At 36.9% G+C, this 16,333-nt stretch overlaps 1 protein-coding gene across 1 annotated transcript in view; it reads right to left on the reverse strand.

Moving 5' to 3' along the window:
* The window catches only part of BEGAIN (brain enriched guanylate kinase associated), a 76,582-nt gene extending 72,819 nt beyond the window's left edge, over nt 1-3,763 (reverse strand). The window contains exons 1-3 of the mRNA XM_035566844.1: nt 3,747-3,763; nt 3,246-3,296; nt 2,694-2,783 (exon numbers count right to left, since the gene is read on the reverse strand). Of these exons, the coding sequence (XP_035422737.1) occupies nt 2,694-2,783; nt 3,246-3,296; nt 3,747-3,763 (158 nt within the window). The remainder of the gene's footprint in view (nt 1-2,693; nt 2,784-3,245; nt 3,297-3,746) is intronic.
* Nucleotides 3,764-16,333: the final 12,570 nt, after the last annotated feature.

Below are 16,333 nucleotides of genomic sequence, written 5' to 3' on the forward strand. Positions count from 1 at the left end.
GACACACATTCTCGGCAGTGTACATGTAATTCATATTCTGAAGGCTATTCAGAAACTATTACTACACACAGAGTCATATATAAGGTGTTGAACAGCAACAAGGAGAACTACTGGCTGTTATCTGAATGCACTTATTTTGCTTGAGTGTTTCAACATATTTGTAGTTTTTCGCACAGTAATAAATGTTCATCAGCACTTTGATCAACTTGATATTACAGAATAAAAAAAAAGAAAAAGAGAAAGAAATTACCATCTGTCATCTTTTGCTGATTATTTTGAGCCCTACCTTGTTTTATACAGTGTTTTATACTATTTTAGGAATTGTTAACTTAGGAGTCTTCTACTCTGCAAGAGTATAAATAAGTTCATCTCTAGCAAGTTCAACACTGCTCAGCATGTTGTGCTGTCACTTCACACAACCTTCCTCCCAACCTGATATCATGATTTATTAGTTCAGTTGAGTCTATTTTGTCCTGGCTTTTCAGTGTAAGACTTTGTTTGTTTGTTTATTTGTTTGTTTTGGTGGGTGTTTGTCAGAAGAGTGGGAATAAATAGAACTTAATTCCTCTGAACAGTCCAGCACTTTAGTATGGGCAATCCTGTGGTTTTTGGAGTGAGACAGCAAAAGAAGGAGCTCTTTGCAAGTAAGGGACCAAATGAAACAGAAAGCAGCTGTCTGAAGAGATGCTTGCGCTATTCACATGAAAAGCAATAGACAGTATGCTTCTTCAGAGGCGACTCAGGACCTTCCACTTACCCTGCAGATGTAGCACCCCAAAGAACCATGCAGAGTGACAAAGCAGATCTGTCTTCTACAGACTTTCCCAAAAGAGATGCTATAAATTCTTTCTGTACCCAGAGATGTTGATTACCTAAACAAAACTCACAAGTTTTTGCCTTATACCTGAATTACTTAAACATTCCAGTTCAAAATTTTGTTGTTTTCTAATTACTTTTTGAAGATTAAGGTGCAGCAGGCTGGATAAAATAGAATCTATCCTCATTTTGGAAGTGCAAACAGTAGTCATACTCAATATCTTTCGTTTTCACAAACAAATGTTTTTGTTGTTCTTGTTGTTCCTCCAGCAGGCTGACATTTCGAATACAGTTGGAAAGCAAGTTTCCAGATAAATTTTTAAAGTCTAGATATGTTGAAAAATTGTGATTAAGATATGGGTAAATAAACATAAAAGAAGCAAGCAAGGATCCAAGAAATTACTAAAATCTCTCCAGTAAAATTTAAATCATTTTGAGCTTTTTAAAAAGAAGAAGAATAAATGAAAAATATCTTTCAGCATCTACCTATTCTATGAAATGTTTAGATAGCCTGGGATAAAATCTTGGATTTGTGCACTTCAAGTTTTGAAATGCTTGGAGAAAAAGTTTCATATTGTTCTCCAGAAAAGCAAGCTTATTTTCATTCAAGAGTAAGAACTACAAGTGGACAGCAATGGTAGGAAAAGATACTTCTCTCCAGGGGGCCTTTCAGGACGGCTAATAAATGTCATCCCAAGACCCTGAACTTTGTCATAGGCATCCATTAAAAAATATCACATAAGATCAAAGTCATCAGTTACACCATGGCTGCATGAATCTGTTCTGATTTTAAATGACTTCAAAATATTCAATCAAATTTAAATCAGGGTCAAACACTTTGAAAAAACAGTTTCACGTCCTGATTATATTTTGCTTCACTGGTCATCTCCTGGTTTTAACAAGGACAAGCAGCAGAACAGAGCTATTTTTTACGACAAACTCATCTAAACCCATCTAAAGGTAAGAATAGAGCACATGTGCAGAGCCCCAGGGGACTGCTAAACAGGAATTCAAGTAACTTTTCCAGGATTTTTTTTTTTTTTTACTCCACAAAGTGTATGTTGTGCCAAAAAATACTGAAAGAATCTTACTTATCTTACCTACACTAGCAGCACTCTTAAATTGAAAATTTGTGAACATTATTCAAAGAAAATCAATAGAATGTGAAAGGACAGTCTGAAGCTCAACCTGTCTTTATTTTTTTTATCTAATTAATTTCTTACTTCAAAATATATTTCAGTATTTCATATTTCATTGAAAACTGTAGGATTAGCGAATGACATTTCTTCTACATACCTGCCACTTGTAATAATGTCAAGCAACAAAGAACAAAGAGTAAATTCAGGAGAAAAGTAGAAGAAAATCTAAGCAAAATATGGAAAAATGAGTCATTATTTAAACTTACACTATATGCTGCATAGGGATGTAAACTAGAATCAGTTACAACTCCTCCATCTTTTCACCATCTCTATATCTATGGCATTGAAAAAAAACTTATTTCAGGAAACCAAATACTAATGTAAACCTAACAAAGGAGAGATAATATATAAGTACTGTCAATTAAGAAAGGTGAGTAAACTGCCCAGATAACTGTTGTATCAATAGTGGAATTCAATGCACTCCATCAGAAAGAAAGAAAAACAAAATGTTAAAACTTCAATTTTTATACATGCTAATAATAATTGTTACAGGCTTGGCTGAGGCAAGCATCTAGAGTACTATAATAAACAGCTCTGCTGTCATTCTCCTAGTTTAGAAAAAGTAGGACAACTGAACGATGAGAGACTGTAGACTGACATGAAGAAATGAAACATTTTTACAGACATCAGAAAGTTAGAAAGAAAGCATAACTTCACAAAACATCACTTATTCATTACCTGTCCCAGAGAGTAGGTGAAGATTTTGCGAGCCTGCCCTGGAGAATTCTAGGTTGCCATAGGCAGGTTGGCACCCAGGAATTTCGTACCCTGCAGCATGAATAGAGGATAAACCATGGCTAGGTATGGCTCATAAGACATACGAGTGATAACCTAGCTAGATTTGCTGCATATCAATAGGCTGTGGCGTAATTTGGTACTAGTTATTATTCAAGAGATTTTACTTTAAAGCAGTATTAATTCTACAAAACAAGGTTCCAGTGCACACCTTTAGTGATTTTCTTGTACAATGTCTGTTGTATGTCAGAATAGGCATTTAAGATTGACTTTAACATGGCTGTAAATAGGTGCTACTCCATCTACTTTACTGGAGAAGCATTTGCTCTTAAGATTTGTGAATTGAGCCCTTGTATTTTTTCATTGTTAAAGCATCAGATTAAGCAAATTTATGCTTCATCAAAAGAGGGTCACCAAAATTCCTTCTGAGCACCACAGTGAGAACATGTTTAATAGTTTTAATTAAATCTGGGCTGAGGTTCAAGTTCCACATACCAGGTTCCATGCACATCTACTAGCAGCAGAACAATAGCTGCAAAATATTTGCTGGAAATGAAAAGCACAAAAGGAAGCAATCTGAACAAGCAATATAAGCCATGAATAACACAAAGCAAAAGCAGATCCGGAGCCCAAGAAAAGGCCAACAAGGCAGGCTAATTAGAAATGAGAACTGTTACCCAACATTAACATCAAGCAGTGCTGGTAAGATTCAAAACATTCTGTTCACTCCTCAGTCAAGCAATTTTCTCTCAAGTCAAAGGTGGTTTTTCCTGAGTAAAATCTGAGGAAGAACTACAGTACTGGGCCACACAGAATACCCCATAAAGTATTACTGTAGTCCTTTGTAATATCAAAAATGCACATAAAATGCCTTGAAGGATAAACAAAATAAAAGATCATGTTTTCCTCACTCAAGCACATTCATATTTATGAACCAGAATTTTTGCATGAGTTTTCCCTGTGGTCAGTGGTCATTGTGCATGCAGAAAATCCTACCTTCCAATATTCACCATCAATTACCAGTGGGTACTGCAAAGTAGTGATCTTCTATATGTTCCTTAAAACACATCTTTACATACAGGGACATGTTTCAGGAACAATAGCTGTGCTACAGAAAGCAGCAGAGAATCTCAATATTTATGATAATGGAGAACTTTGATGAGTCTCTTGCCACTTCTGTAAGTCCACCTGGGAACAGCTTCACGTCAAGAACTATTGGCAGCAAGATGATGCTCTTTAGGGTACTCAGATGAAAAGCACAATGTGAATTCCAGTATGTCGCTCTAGTTGTGCCACTGAGTTATTCATTGAAAAATGAAGGAGCATTTTGAATATTTTTTAATTTCTTCCACACCAGACTTGGACTAGGTATGTGAAGACATCCAGAGAAGGTAGAAAAATAATGGATGGCCTGAGGTGTATGTGTTGTCATCACATGAATTTACAGCAATATTAACTTGAAATTCAAAGAGGAGGTGAGGAAATCTCTAATATCTCAGTATTGTCAATTCTTCAGTGAGCAGTCAGTATTACTTTAGATTATGTATCTCTCACAGCTTTCCTGATGTTCTCAGGCAAGCTGTAAATCTCACAATCAATACGTGTGTATTTATTTAATACATATCAGTCCTGTATTTCACTATATGTTTAAATTCTCAACTCTGGATGACAGGAAAACTTTCCACTGTAAGAATGTAGATTTGAAAGTGGTCTCTATCTGTCATTCCATTTTGTATCTACATATCTTTAAGGACAGAATTGTAAACTGCTCCTAAAAATCTGATCCTTGAAATCTTAATTTGAAACAAAATCTGAGAATGCAGTCACAGTTTTTTTTCCAGAACTAATGGAGCTTTTTCAAGTCACTGCATTTTGTGTATTTCTCCCCAGTTCAGTGAGTAATCCTCAGTGTTATTTTTCTAATGAAGTAACAAAACTCGCAAATTTTGAAATGGGTGAAATTAAAACATTGCCTGGCTTTTCAAGCCCACAAAATCAATTAAAGTGATGATTTTGGAGCTAAGACATTATCTTAGCAGGGACAAATCTCTGCTGTTTTCAAATCCATTGCGAGCTCTCTTCTGTGTAGTGTCAAGCTAACCTATCCCATACCTTTTACTGATACATAGCAAATAGCTTTGGTATATAGGTAATCCTGACAAAACATTTTAAGGCTATGAGGTTGTGAGATGTTTTGATATAGAGAGAGAGGAGTGGTGTAAATTCCACTTAGCTGTTTGTTCACTGTTTTTCCTGACATTTTTCAGTAGTAAATACTGTGTAATCGCTACATAAATGAACTAATGCACATAAAAGCTCTGCTCAAGATGTGGTGGGTCTTACAAAGATCCCCGAAGGGATTTAATAACATCCTGTCTCAGCTAATCAGTGTCAGATGCAGCCATTCTAATCACATTCTCATGTGCAAGGTTTGAAAATAATTAGTATTATTTGTCAGATATACAAATGCAAAAGTTGATTTGTCAGCTTTTGCAATTACATGGGTTCTATCATTGGCAAATCAGAAATCAGCAAAACATATATATATATATATATATATTTTTGTCTAAATAAACTATGAATTTTAAAAGAAAAAAAAAGTTCCCAGTTCTGTCATTGTATTGTTTCCTTTCTCAAACAACAGTTGTAAGAAACATGTAACTATTGAAAAATAATTTTAAAAGCCTATTTGAAACTATTTTTAATAGTATCAATACACAAACAGCAATTTACTATAGGAAAAATATCCATCTCAACAAACTGATGGTAAAGTATTTCAGATTACCAAATTTTAAAGCGACTTTTTATTGTACTACAGCATGATAAAGTAACTCATTTTCCTTTTCTTTCTACAGAGCTTCCCTTATCCCTCACTGAAGTGATTGAGACAGACTCCTGTGTCAAGTGAGGTTCAAACTTGAGCATACTGTTGTAACAGCCTGTGTTTCCTTGGCTTGTCCTAGAACATGCAGTACGTTACTTCAGATATTGTCTGTGGCTCATCTGACAATAATCACAGATGATACTCACAGACCTATAGCAATTTTTATTTTTTTCTTAAAGTGGATTTCTCAGTGAGACATGATCAACACTTTATTTCACCACCCGGACAGGAACAACTAGCAATTCGTCAGTTTTGGTGGCAGAAAATGATTGATCCATTGTGCGTATATTAAACTCATAGAGATTACTTTTTCTATTTAAAAAAAATGTTATGAGAAAAATAAAAACCATGAACTTTATGCTTCCATCTTCATATTTCACCGGTGAGTAGAATTTGTAGTGTCTGATATTATAAAGATCCTAATTTCACATGCTGCTCTTCAAAAATACTGTTCTTTTCATGCATGAATATACACGATTCATTTATAAACACCAAGGAAAATCTGAATGATTTTTTAAAATTCTGCATTTTTCAGAAGTTGGAGAATTTCAAGGTTACTCCTTTCTCCACTTGTGCATGGAGAACTTACTGAATGGATTTTTAATAGTCTTTAAGCAAAAGTCACCTCAAACCTTGCCCCCTTGAAAGGGAGAAGGATTTTCTGTAGAACAGGAAAGAACATCTCCTGATCTGATTTTAGCTTAAACTCAGTGTTCTTTAAGACCTGAAGGGGATTTGAAAGTCACTTAAACTGGGTTGTTCTAATATCATTTCTGGACTTGCCCAATTTAGCCCAATTTTGCCCCAGTATAAAAGAAGCTAAGCATAAAAACTGCTATTTTTGCTTCTATTAACACCATGCAGCTATTTTAAGGCCATGCTTTTATAAACACTAATAAGCCCAGATGAAACATTGACAGAGCAATCTGGAAGAACCACAGGGACACCTTGGAACATACTGTCACGACTTTACCTCCACATCCCATCCTCATTGCAGGAGCATGTGGCGGTGGTGCTGATTTAGCATCACAGACTTGTGAGATGCTGTCAGCTGCGCTCGCTACTTACTTTCCTACCAGTCATGCCAAAGTAGGTAACTGGCTGTCATCTCCATGGAACAAAGGCTGGAGCTGATAAAAATGTCAAACAATCCTTTTTCTGTGAGGGGGTGGCAGTTCTATTCCTGGAGTTACCCAGAACTATCTATGACCCCTGCATTAAATAATGTAAAGCTGCTGTAGGAACTGTAACAATATATCTTTGTGAATATTTTAAATATAATTCTCTAATTGAAATATTTTGGGTCTTTACTACAAACCAGGAAGATATGAGGACTTTTTAATGAAGAAAATAATAGGTTACTTTTTTGCTATAAGTAAAACAATGTGTTTTTTTTTTTCCAATTGTTATATTTTCAGAAATGTCCAAGCCATTTTAACATAAAAATATTGCATACAACATTCCAATTAATACATTTCAATTTTGCAAAGTGTTTAAACCATCTGTCAATGGAAAATTTTGGGTGACCTTGGCTATCAGTTATGCTATCAGATTTTTAATTTCTATCATACTTATTTATTTATGTATATTTACCAAATCATGTGAGCATCCTTCAGTGGATGCATAAGTATGTACTTTAAATCTACTATTTTTAGAAAATATGTATGGTAAATAGTATATAAAACCTTTAGAGTTAAAATTTGTGCTCAGACTATAAATACCTGAATGAATCACTGTATTAGGCATGTTGACAGAACAGTTGTAGGTTTGGAGCTACCTGTAATGTTTGATTTTGTTTGTTGGTATCTTCAAATATGTGTGTAGCCAAAACACAAATTATGTTCCATTCAGACACAAGGCAGTTGGTTCAATACAGGTGTACCAAAAAAAATGTAATGTATTATGTGTAAAGTTTTGCAAAGTTGGGGATAACTTCTCTTGGTATCAATCTAACATTTTATTGTGGCTATATGACTTCATATTTTGTCGGTCTTTAAATGCATGAAATATACAAACAGAACTGAAATTTAACAGCTGGCTGAGTACAATTTTATTGATGATTAGATTTGGGGGAAGAGAAACAGGTGCAGAAACACTCCCTCCTGCAACTACAGAAAAATATGATAGGAATTAGTCATTCAGTATCTGCATGGAAATAATCATAAATTGTTAATAATATTTCATTTTGAGTTTCCTACTTGGGAAGCTGACAATCTGCATACTGTGAAAAGCATTAGCTAGACTGACTGTCTTGCAACTCATAAACTATTGCTGTAGAATAAAAACAGTCACACTTTCAAGGTTATAGATTGTTTTTGAAACGTATTCAATGACAGTTGGTAGTTTCTACACTGTTTAAATGCATTCTGTTATTTCCTATGTGAAGCAATAGCCATAAATATATTGTACAGGTGCCAAAACATACCTATTGTCTGTAGGTATGTCCCATCAGAACTATACATGCTTACATGTTTAATATGTTTCATGAGTTTTTATTTTTGTAATTTTTTCCAATGCTGTCAGTGATAACAGCCAACAGCTTCACTGAGGCATTTATTTTGAGGATGAGTTTTTGTGTAATGGCAGAATCCAGTGTTCATGAGGGATGTTTTTTCCATGTGTAGGAAAACAAGTATCAGGCTGACCTAGGGGCTGTCCTTTCCCACATTTCCTCTGGATTCTTTTCTTCAACTATCTGAATAAGTGTTTCTAACTAGGCCATCATGGATCATTTTCCTCTACTTTCTTCCTATTATAATTGTTTTCCTCCAGCATCCCAACAGCAGTTCCACGTCTCACCCTTTTTATGGTTTGACTTCAGGCAAGATTTACATTACTCCAGTTGCCCTCTCTGAGGGCATTTAATAAACCTTTGGTTCAAAATGGAAAATACTTTAGGGTAGCTGATTTTAAGTATCTGGATATTCTATCTCTAGTATTCTATCTAGTATTCTCTCTAGAAGTGAATTTTTATGAGTCTGAATGAGAAAAATTTGGAGAAGATGTTCTGGATTCCTAATATGTAAGTATATAGATGTTCAGAGTATCAGCTGCATAAATTGGTAATACATTAAAAGCTAACTTGTAAGTCCTTTATTACCAGTGTAATTCTCCCCTTTTCCTGTTTTTCCACTGTCTTGCTTGTATCCTTTAAGCCTGGGAGTTTTGGATAATCACTGACTCATTTTGTGCTCCAGAAATGGACTACATAAGAGGACTTTTCTAAATATATGAAAGTATTTATTGCATGCATAAGCTGTGCTTGTACTTGTATTTCATACCTTTCCAAAATCCAGTATGATTTTTTTAAAGTAGGCATGTGAATGCCTGAATAAAATCATACTGAATAAAGATTAGGCTAAATTTTACTGAGAATGCACCTCTTCTGTGTGAAGTTTTGGTCTGCGCTTGCACAGATCCAGCAGTCCATGACTGGTGCCTCCAGAGAAACTGAAAGAACTAATAATTACAAGACATTTTTTTAAAATGTTTGACTTGGTAAGTAGAATAAAGCTAACATTTAAGAACAAAATGTTATAAACGTTTTACTTCAGATATCCTAAATTATATCTCACAGATCAATAACTTTAATTTGCCCAAGGAATACACAGAATAAAGACTGGTTTTCTAAGCAGCTCCAGCAAACTATTGGGTGAGGTGTTTCAGCAAGAGAGGGAAGTGCTGGCATGATGGGAAGAGGGCAGGGATGTCTCTCTGGGAATGCTATCACAGTCACCTGTCTTCAAGACAGGGATTCAGTGTGGAAGAAATGGAAGGGAAAAGCTTATTCTGAGATTTAAAGGCATCTTAGAAACAAACTCAAAAACAAAGCTGGTCTAGATCAGTCCAAGAAAAGCAAGTCTGAGAGAGGATGCGGCCGCCCTTTTAAGATAACAGAGAAGGGAAATAATTAATTCCTCTAAAGAAAGGTTTGGCTTAAGAACAAGTAAACAGAACTGGCTATGATTATATTTTCTTCTGGAAATTAGAAAACTTCTAAGGATGGAACAACATGATTCTGGAACAGCCTTCCAATAGGAGTAGCAGACAAAAACACTCAGAAGATGGAGTATGCAGTTGCCTGTAACTGCAGATAACTGCTCCAAATGTCCGTGTTCCTGCATATTTTCTTCCTTTTTTTTTTTCTTTTTTTTTTCCCCTTCCTATCTTGCTCTTTCACAAAATGACTTTTGTCAACAGATTTATTCTCATAGCAGGTCTCAGCCCTTCTGGATCTTACTCCCAGTACTTGTGGGAGATCAGAACCAAGCACCAACTTGGTACTGACAATGACAGGACTCAGAAATGGAAGAAATCTCATTGAGAAGGCCAGTGTCAAGCATCCTACCTTTCAGAACCTGATGCAGCTAATGAATTTGTCATTTGATCTCTACTGACAATACATTTATCAGTCCAACAATTTTACTTGTACACAATACAAACACACTGCAGCAGAACATTTGTATTTTGAACTGAGAATACTATGATTACGTAGATAATATCTAGAGAAACATTCCCAGAAGATGCTTCCAGGCAGCTTAAAATCAATAGAAATGATGAGTATTCTACATTTCTTAAGATTTTGTTTCTGGTTTGTCTATATAACCCTTATCTTTTACCCCTGAAGAGAATGGGTGCTTTCACTGTGGATAAATTTCTATGTCCCTTTTGCTGAGAAAATTAAGCACCGAATGATCTACTTCAGAAATCTGCTCACTGGAGAGTTGGCAAATATGCATGTAAACAACTGCTCTAGAGTACTGTCTGAGCTATTTTTGTGTTATAGTTTGGTAGGTTAGATGAAAGAATTAATTAAAAAGAGAGAGAGAGAGACTAGATTTCATTTCAGAAATTGTTTTTCTTTTTTTCTGACTGCTCAGAAGCTCAGTGAAGTCCTCCTCTCGTCTGCCACCATAGATTTAGATCCTTTTTGCTAACCTCTGCTCTTAGTAAAGAAGTTATTCATCACTGACTGTACCTCTGATGAAATAATTCATTGGAATTGCCTGGGCTGGTTGGCATGGAGTTTATCCCTTGTATATCCATAAAGGTTATCCCAGTCCATCTTACACTCTCTGGGACTATTTGCAATTGATTCTTTCTAGTTTTATGTGTTTTCCATTATAAAGGACAGATTTGCTGTTGTCTTAGGGTATACTACATCCATTTTAAAGACACTTATATATGCCAGGCACTGTTACATTGGACTCTCGGGTATGTCAAATAAACAATATGGCTCCTGATGTAGAGGAAATCAATTCTCTTCTTTCACTTGACTTCCTCTCCTACCTTTTGCCTTTCTTATCTATTTAAAGTATTAGTTCATTGAGGGAGGGGCAGTCTCTTAGTATATGGGGGGAGCAGCATACAGTGTAATGAATCCTTACCTCAGAATGGGACTTCAAGTGATACAGTGAAAAGAAAATGTGAGGAAGATTCTGGGAAAGTCTTTTGAGAAATCAAGAAAAAGGCAAGAAAGGAAAATATCTGAAGGATGGCAGTCTTAGAGATGTATTGAAAACAATCCAATACTCTTGGATTTGACTGGGGTGAAATTTCAGATTAATGGCAAGACTTGAAAAACATTATCTTGAATACCACTTGAAACCACAAAAATGTTGATTAAAAGGTTGAATCTGAAATACACAGAAGCCAGACCAGGCTTAGAAATAAAGGCTATGCAGAATTTCACCTCCCCACAGATGAGAGCTGACAGGGGAGGGGGCAATGCTGGTGTGAAGATGCAGGCATGGTACTTGTGCCAGGGCAAGGGGCCACAACTGCTGTTTCTGCAAGAGGGCTGAACAATAGTTTTCAGCCTCCTCACAGCAGCCTTTCCCTTGCCAGTAGCAGTGGCAGGTCTCTGGCAGAGGCAAAGCAGGCAGCTGCCCCAGCAACTGCTTACTTTGTCTATGTCTAGAGCTGGCTCTGCAAATCCCATTCCATTTATTTCAGGGTTTGAATCATGTACTATACCTGGCTCAAGGCCCATTCTATGCTTCAAAAGTGCTTTGGGGAAAAAAAAAAGTGCTGCAAAACAAAATTGCCAGGTGTGAGCAATCAGAGCACAATTACATCTATTATGAATGGAATGAATTATCTCCTTAAAAAAATATTAACTGTTGTGGAACATGTCTCATTTAGCAATTAAAAAATGTATACGTTCAGGTGAGTCTTATTACTGCTGGCCAACTCCTGTCATGCTTTTTTGTACTTCCTTTTGAATGTCAGAACTGACTCTGTTGCAGAAAACAGTCTCAGTCTTTATCCAGATGTACATCAGTGAGTCATGAGCACGAGACTGTTTTATTCAGTATAGACAATGTCTAACTATGATAACAGTGAACTAATGTATACATTTAAAACTACAGAGTTATAAAAGCAGAATGCGGAATGGTGAGAATTCATTGATATGAAAAAGACCTCTCAAACGGAGAGCATCAAGGATTACACGTGATACAGCTCTGAAGCAGTACTTGGCTGAAGTGCAGGTGCCTGCCTTCAAGACAGGGAGGAATAGAGAAGGGTTGCTCTCTAAAACCAGTCTCACAGATGCTGACAGTCGGGACTCTGGAGCTCCCTGGGAGGCTGGATGGACACAGAGCTGTCTGGGGCTGAGCAGCTGGGATCAGCTGCTGGGATACCTCTGCAAGAGGTACAAGTCCCTGGAGGAACTTAGCTCATTCAAATGGGTTTGCAAATCCACCTCACTCAGAGGGCTGGGCAACATGGAGTTAGTAGAGAACCCAGCAGCTGTGACCACTTTTATTTAAGGACCTAGTGATGATAGTATATGTCACACCCGTTTGGTGATCTGAGTGGGGAGCACAGTTTAACTCCCATTTGAGAGACCTTAGGTCCATTTCTACATTTTCTCAGGGTATAACCTTGCTAAGTAGCTATCAACATGAACTTTCAGGCCATCCACTGAAGCCTGGTGCTGGACAACTAGAAATACAAAGTCACAAAGCCATCAAGAAAAACAATAAGAAAGAGGAGTTTGCTTCTGTAGCTCTTGCTGCCTTGACTATATGGTATGCCTGTCTGTCTTCAGCTGCTTACAGAATCAGAGCTCCTTATTCAGATGGTCTGAAGGTCCCTCCTGAACCCAGGGACTTCTTGAGGCAATGCAATGCCTGTATTTTGTGCCCAGAATATGATTTGGATCAGACATCAGAAGAACAAGTATATGTGACTTTAGGTGCAGTAAGCTAATGCTAACTGCCCTGTGCAAATAACTGAAAATTTTTAATATATATATATATATATTTTGATTTGGTTGCCAAGTGCAACTGATGGCTAACTGGACTTGAGGTTTGTAACACTGTTAACTTGTTACAGTACAAACCTGGAAACCAGAAGGTCTGACCTGGTAGCTGATCTCCTTGAATGAAACAAAAACATTTATAGGAAACTAGGAAGGCAGAAATTGCAGTAAGACAGTGGGGCCAAGACACCTGGAAATCTGGTTCCTACATTTGCAGGCTTTTTAATGACCATAAGTGATTAGAATCAAATTCATGTCTCAGCCAAAAGATAGCATTGTAATATTCCTTAATGTATACTGAGGCTCTGTGCCAGTCCTGAAGGAGTTGGAAGAGCATCACGCGGCCCATATAATCAAACCTTCTATGCATGCAGCAGTCAAGTGATGGGGCGGGCTGTTAAAATGTGAACCTGTTAATATGAGACTGTACTCCCTTATTTCTCATGTAGTTATGGATGCTTTAACTTTCCCACAAGCCCTGCTTAAAAGTATCTCCTTTGACAGAAATACGCTACTGTTTAGTAGCTGAGTAATGTTTTTTATCTCTTTGCAAGCTTCAGACTCCTGCCAGTTCCAGACCAAAGTGGCAGCCTTTTGGCTTCCACAAGCACAGAATGTATTGGTTTAAACCAGGGTAGATCGAAGACTTGTCTCTAGCTAAAGGAACTACTTCGCTTGGCTTTTGGGCTGGGGAAAGCATCATACCTGATAAACAAACACCACAGCTCAGCTAATGAAACTGACAGGGAATGGGTAGCACTTAGTTAGCAGGTAAGCATTCCCCCTGAGCAGCTGGCAATGCCCTAAGTGTTATTTGCAGTAGATGGTGACTACTTAATAATGTTATAGTCTGCAAAATACCCCAGGCAATGTGAGATGAGAGAGGGGATGTTTGTGAGAGGATGAAGCACTAAGTTGAATGATACTATGGATGTGTTTAAGGTAGCTCAGGTGTGAAAGCAGTAAGTCCTTAATTATCAGATAGTTAATTCAGAAAAGCTTAAGTTTTCTTTTTGTTGTGGTACATTTTCTTTGCTTTATACAAAGAGAGTTTCTGGAGCTGAAGGTCTACCTCTCCCAAGCTTCATTAGTGCTGCTTGTATATTTCTCATTCCTAACATCCCTGTGATCTCCTCTGCATAATTAGAACTGAGAGTAGAAAATTAAGAAAGGTTTAACTTTCCCATGCCTTTGTATTGTTTTAGTACGGCACAAGATCACAGAAAGGACTGAAATTTCTGTTCTGCCCATGCAGTAGCTCTTCTGAAGGAAGGGTGACAACCTTGACTGTCACCAGAGAATGCTCTGACTCACTGCTAACACTGTTGCAACTGGTGAACTTCTGAGCTCTTGATATTAGAATTCAGATTTATTTTACAACACATTTCTCTATTTCTCTGCCTCTGAGCATAGCTATACCGCACATCTTGGTGCTTATTTCATTAGCAACTAGTCGCTTTCTCTCTGTCTGTCAGTCTTCGGGGAAGAAACCACACTCTTCCCTTGCTACTGGAAGGCTGATGCTTGATCCTGGCAGCTGTTTTACACCTTCAGATGAGCAATCTTCTTGACTGCTCATAGGAATATCCAGTTAAGGTCTTCATAGCTTGTTCTAAGAGAGATTTTTCTTCCTGACTCTCTTCCTCCTTTGCAAAGTGTATTTTAGCATCATTCTCAAACTTTGTACTGGCAACTATCTCCTTGCTGAGAAGTGACATCCTTTCACGGTCTAACGCCCAGTGTCTTGTTCCTGTCTTGTTTTCACGTAATCTATGTTTAACAGCTCCAGACATCTTGGCAGGAGGGCCAGAACATACTTACTCTCTGTATTTCTTGGCCTCCTTCTGATACAACTTAGAGTTCCTCTGCTCCCTATGGACCTTTGAAAGAACAAAGTGGAAGGGGAGTGCAAAATCCTGCTCTCTTTCTCCCTTGCTGTGATCAAGTGCAATAGGAGTGGCAGTTCCTGTACTCCCAGGAAAAGACATACTAAACGCTTTGGATAGCAAGAAGGACATCCTTTGCTGGCAACACTGGCCAGCATCTGGGGAAGCTCCACAGGCAGTCGTTTGATGCACCTCCACAATTTATTTTCAATAGGGTGTGTCTTAAAGGCACATTTTAACATTTTAGGGTAAACTCCTGCCCTAGTGAAGTTAACATTGAAGAACCAGTGGGAATTTAGGTATTTGTTTCTTCTCTGATTTATTGTGAATTCTTTGAACTATGGGCCAATCCTGTAGACAAATTTAACACTTTACCATCCTATCTTATGGTATGACAAGAGCATTATGCTGTTAGGTAGATTGCCTACTTATAGGTTATGTGTTTATGCCCTGGCAGAGTCATGAACTCTCTGACTCCTAAAGACTAACTCAGGTGGTAGATGATGAGATCTATTGTCTCACATTAATCAGACCTGAGTTAACAAACAAACAAACCAAACAAAGAAACAAAACAATCAATCAATCAAACAACAACCAAAAACAAAAAAAAATCAACATAAAAACTGTTGGAGTGCTCTGATATTTGATACCTTTTCATAGCTCTTCTCTCTCAATATAACTCAGAAACTTTTCAGCCAAACTGTTTGTTTTGGAGAATATGACTGAGATACAGAAAAGGGAAACAGAGAGAAAAAGAAAAACTTTGAAATTAACTAGTGACATTCAGTTAGCTGTGCACGTTTCTGGTTTATAGCATGAGTTGAAAAGAATTAGTACATTGAATGTCAGTAGTAAGCATGGGAATAGCTCATTAAAAAAAATGTGGATTTTATACTCCTTTTAGAAACTTGTGTGACCAATTTAGCCTATGCTAAATACTTCATTAAAGGTTATGAAGGTTGAATGATGGCAGTACATGTGGGAAAAAGAATTTTAAACAAGCTGAGGTCTCTACAGGTTTCTATAAATACAAGGTTTCTGTGATGGTAGACAGCATTTTTTTTATTTTATTATAATTTTATTTATTTATTTATTTATTGTATCCCAACGCTTTTCTGTTCATTCGGACCTGACAAAGTAAATTAATAATAAAAGTTGAACAGGAAAGGTAGATACAAAGAAAACAGTTGTCTGGATTTATTGAGCCCACTTGATGGTGTTGAAATTATTATTATTTTTTTTATTTTTTATATCCCTTCAGGCTATAGTATAGGCCTTCTAGTATATGTTAAGCACCACATAAGAGAGCAAAGAAACAAATTTTGCTTACCCATTAGTGATAATGTTGTACTCTAAAATTAGTATCTCTGCTGTGGTGTAGAACTACTTATATTGAACAACTGTTTCTCTTATCAGTAAATGCATATGCAATATGACATCACTTAGTTCAAATGGACAGTCCCACTGATCTGGAAGGTAGAAACACATGAGGATCCCTACTAAAGGCAAACAAGGAGCAAGAAGGCGAATCACCACAAGTGCTGGG

Source organism: Cygnus atratus, chromosome 5 (genome assembly GCF_013377495.2).
Source record: "Cygnus atratus isolate AKBS03 ecotype Queensland, Australia chromosome 5, CAtr_DNAZoo_HiC_assembly, whole genome shotgun sequence".
NCBI classification, from domain to species: Eukaryota; Metazoa; Chordata; class Aves; order Anseriformes; family Anatidae; genus Cygnus; species Cygnus atratus.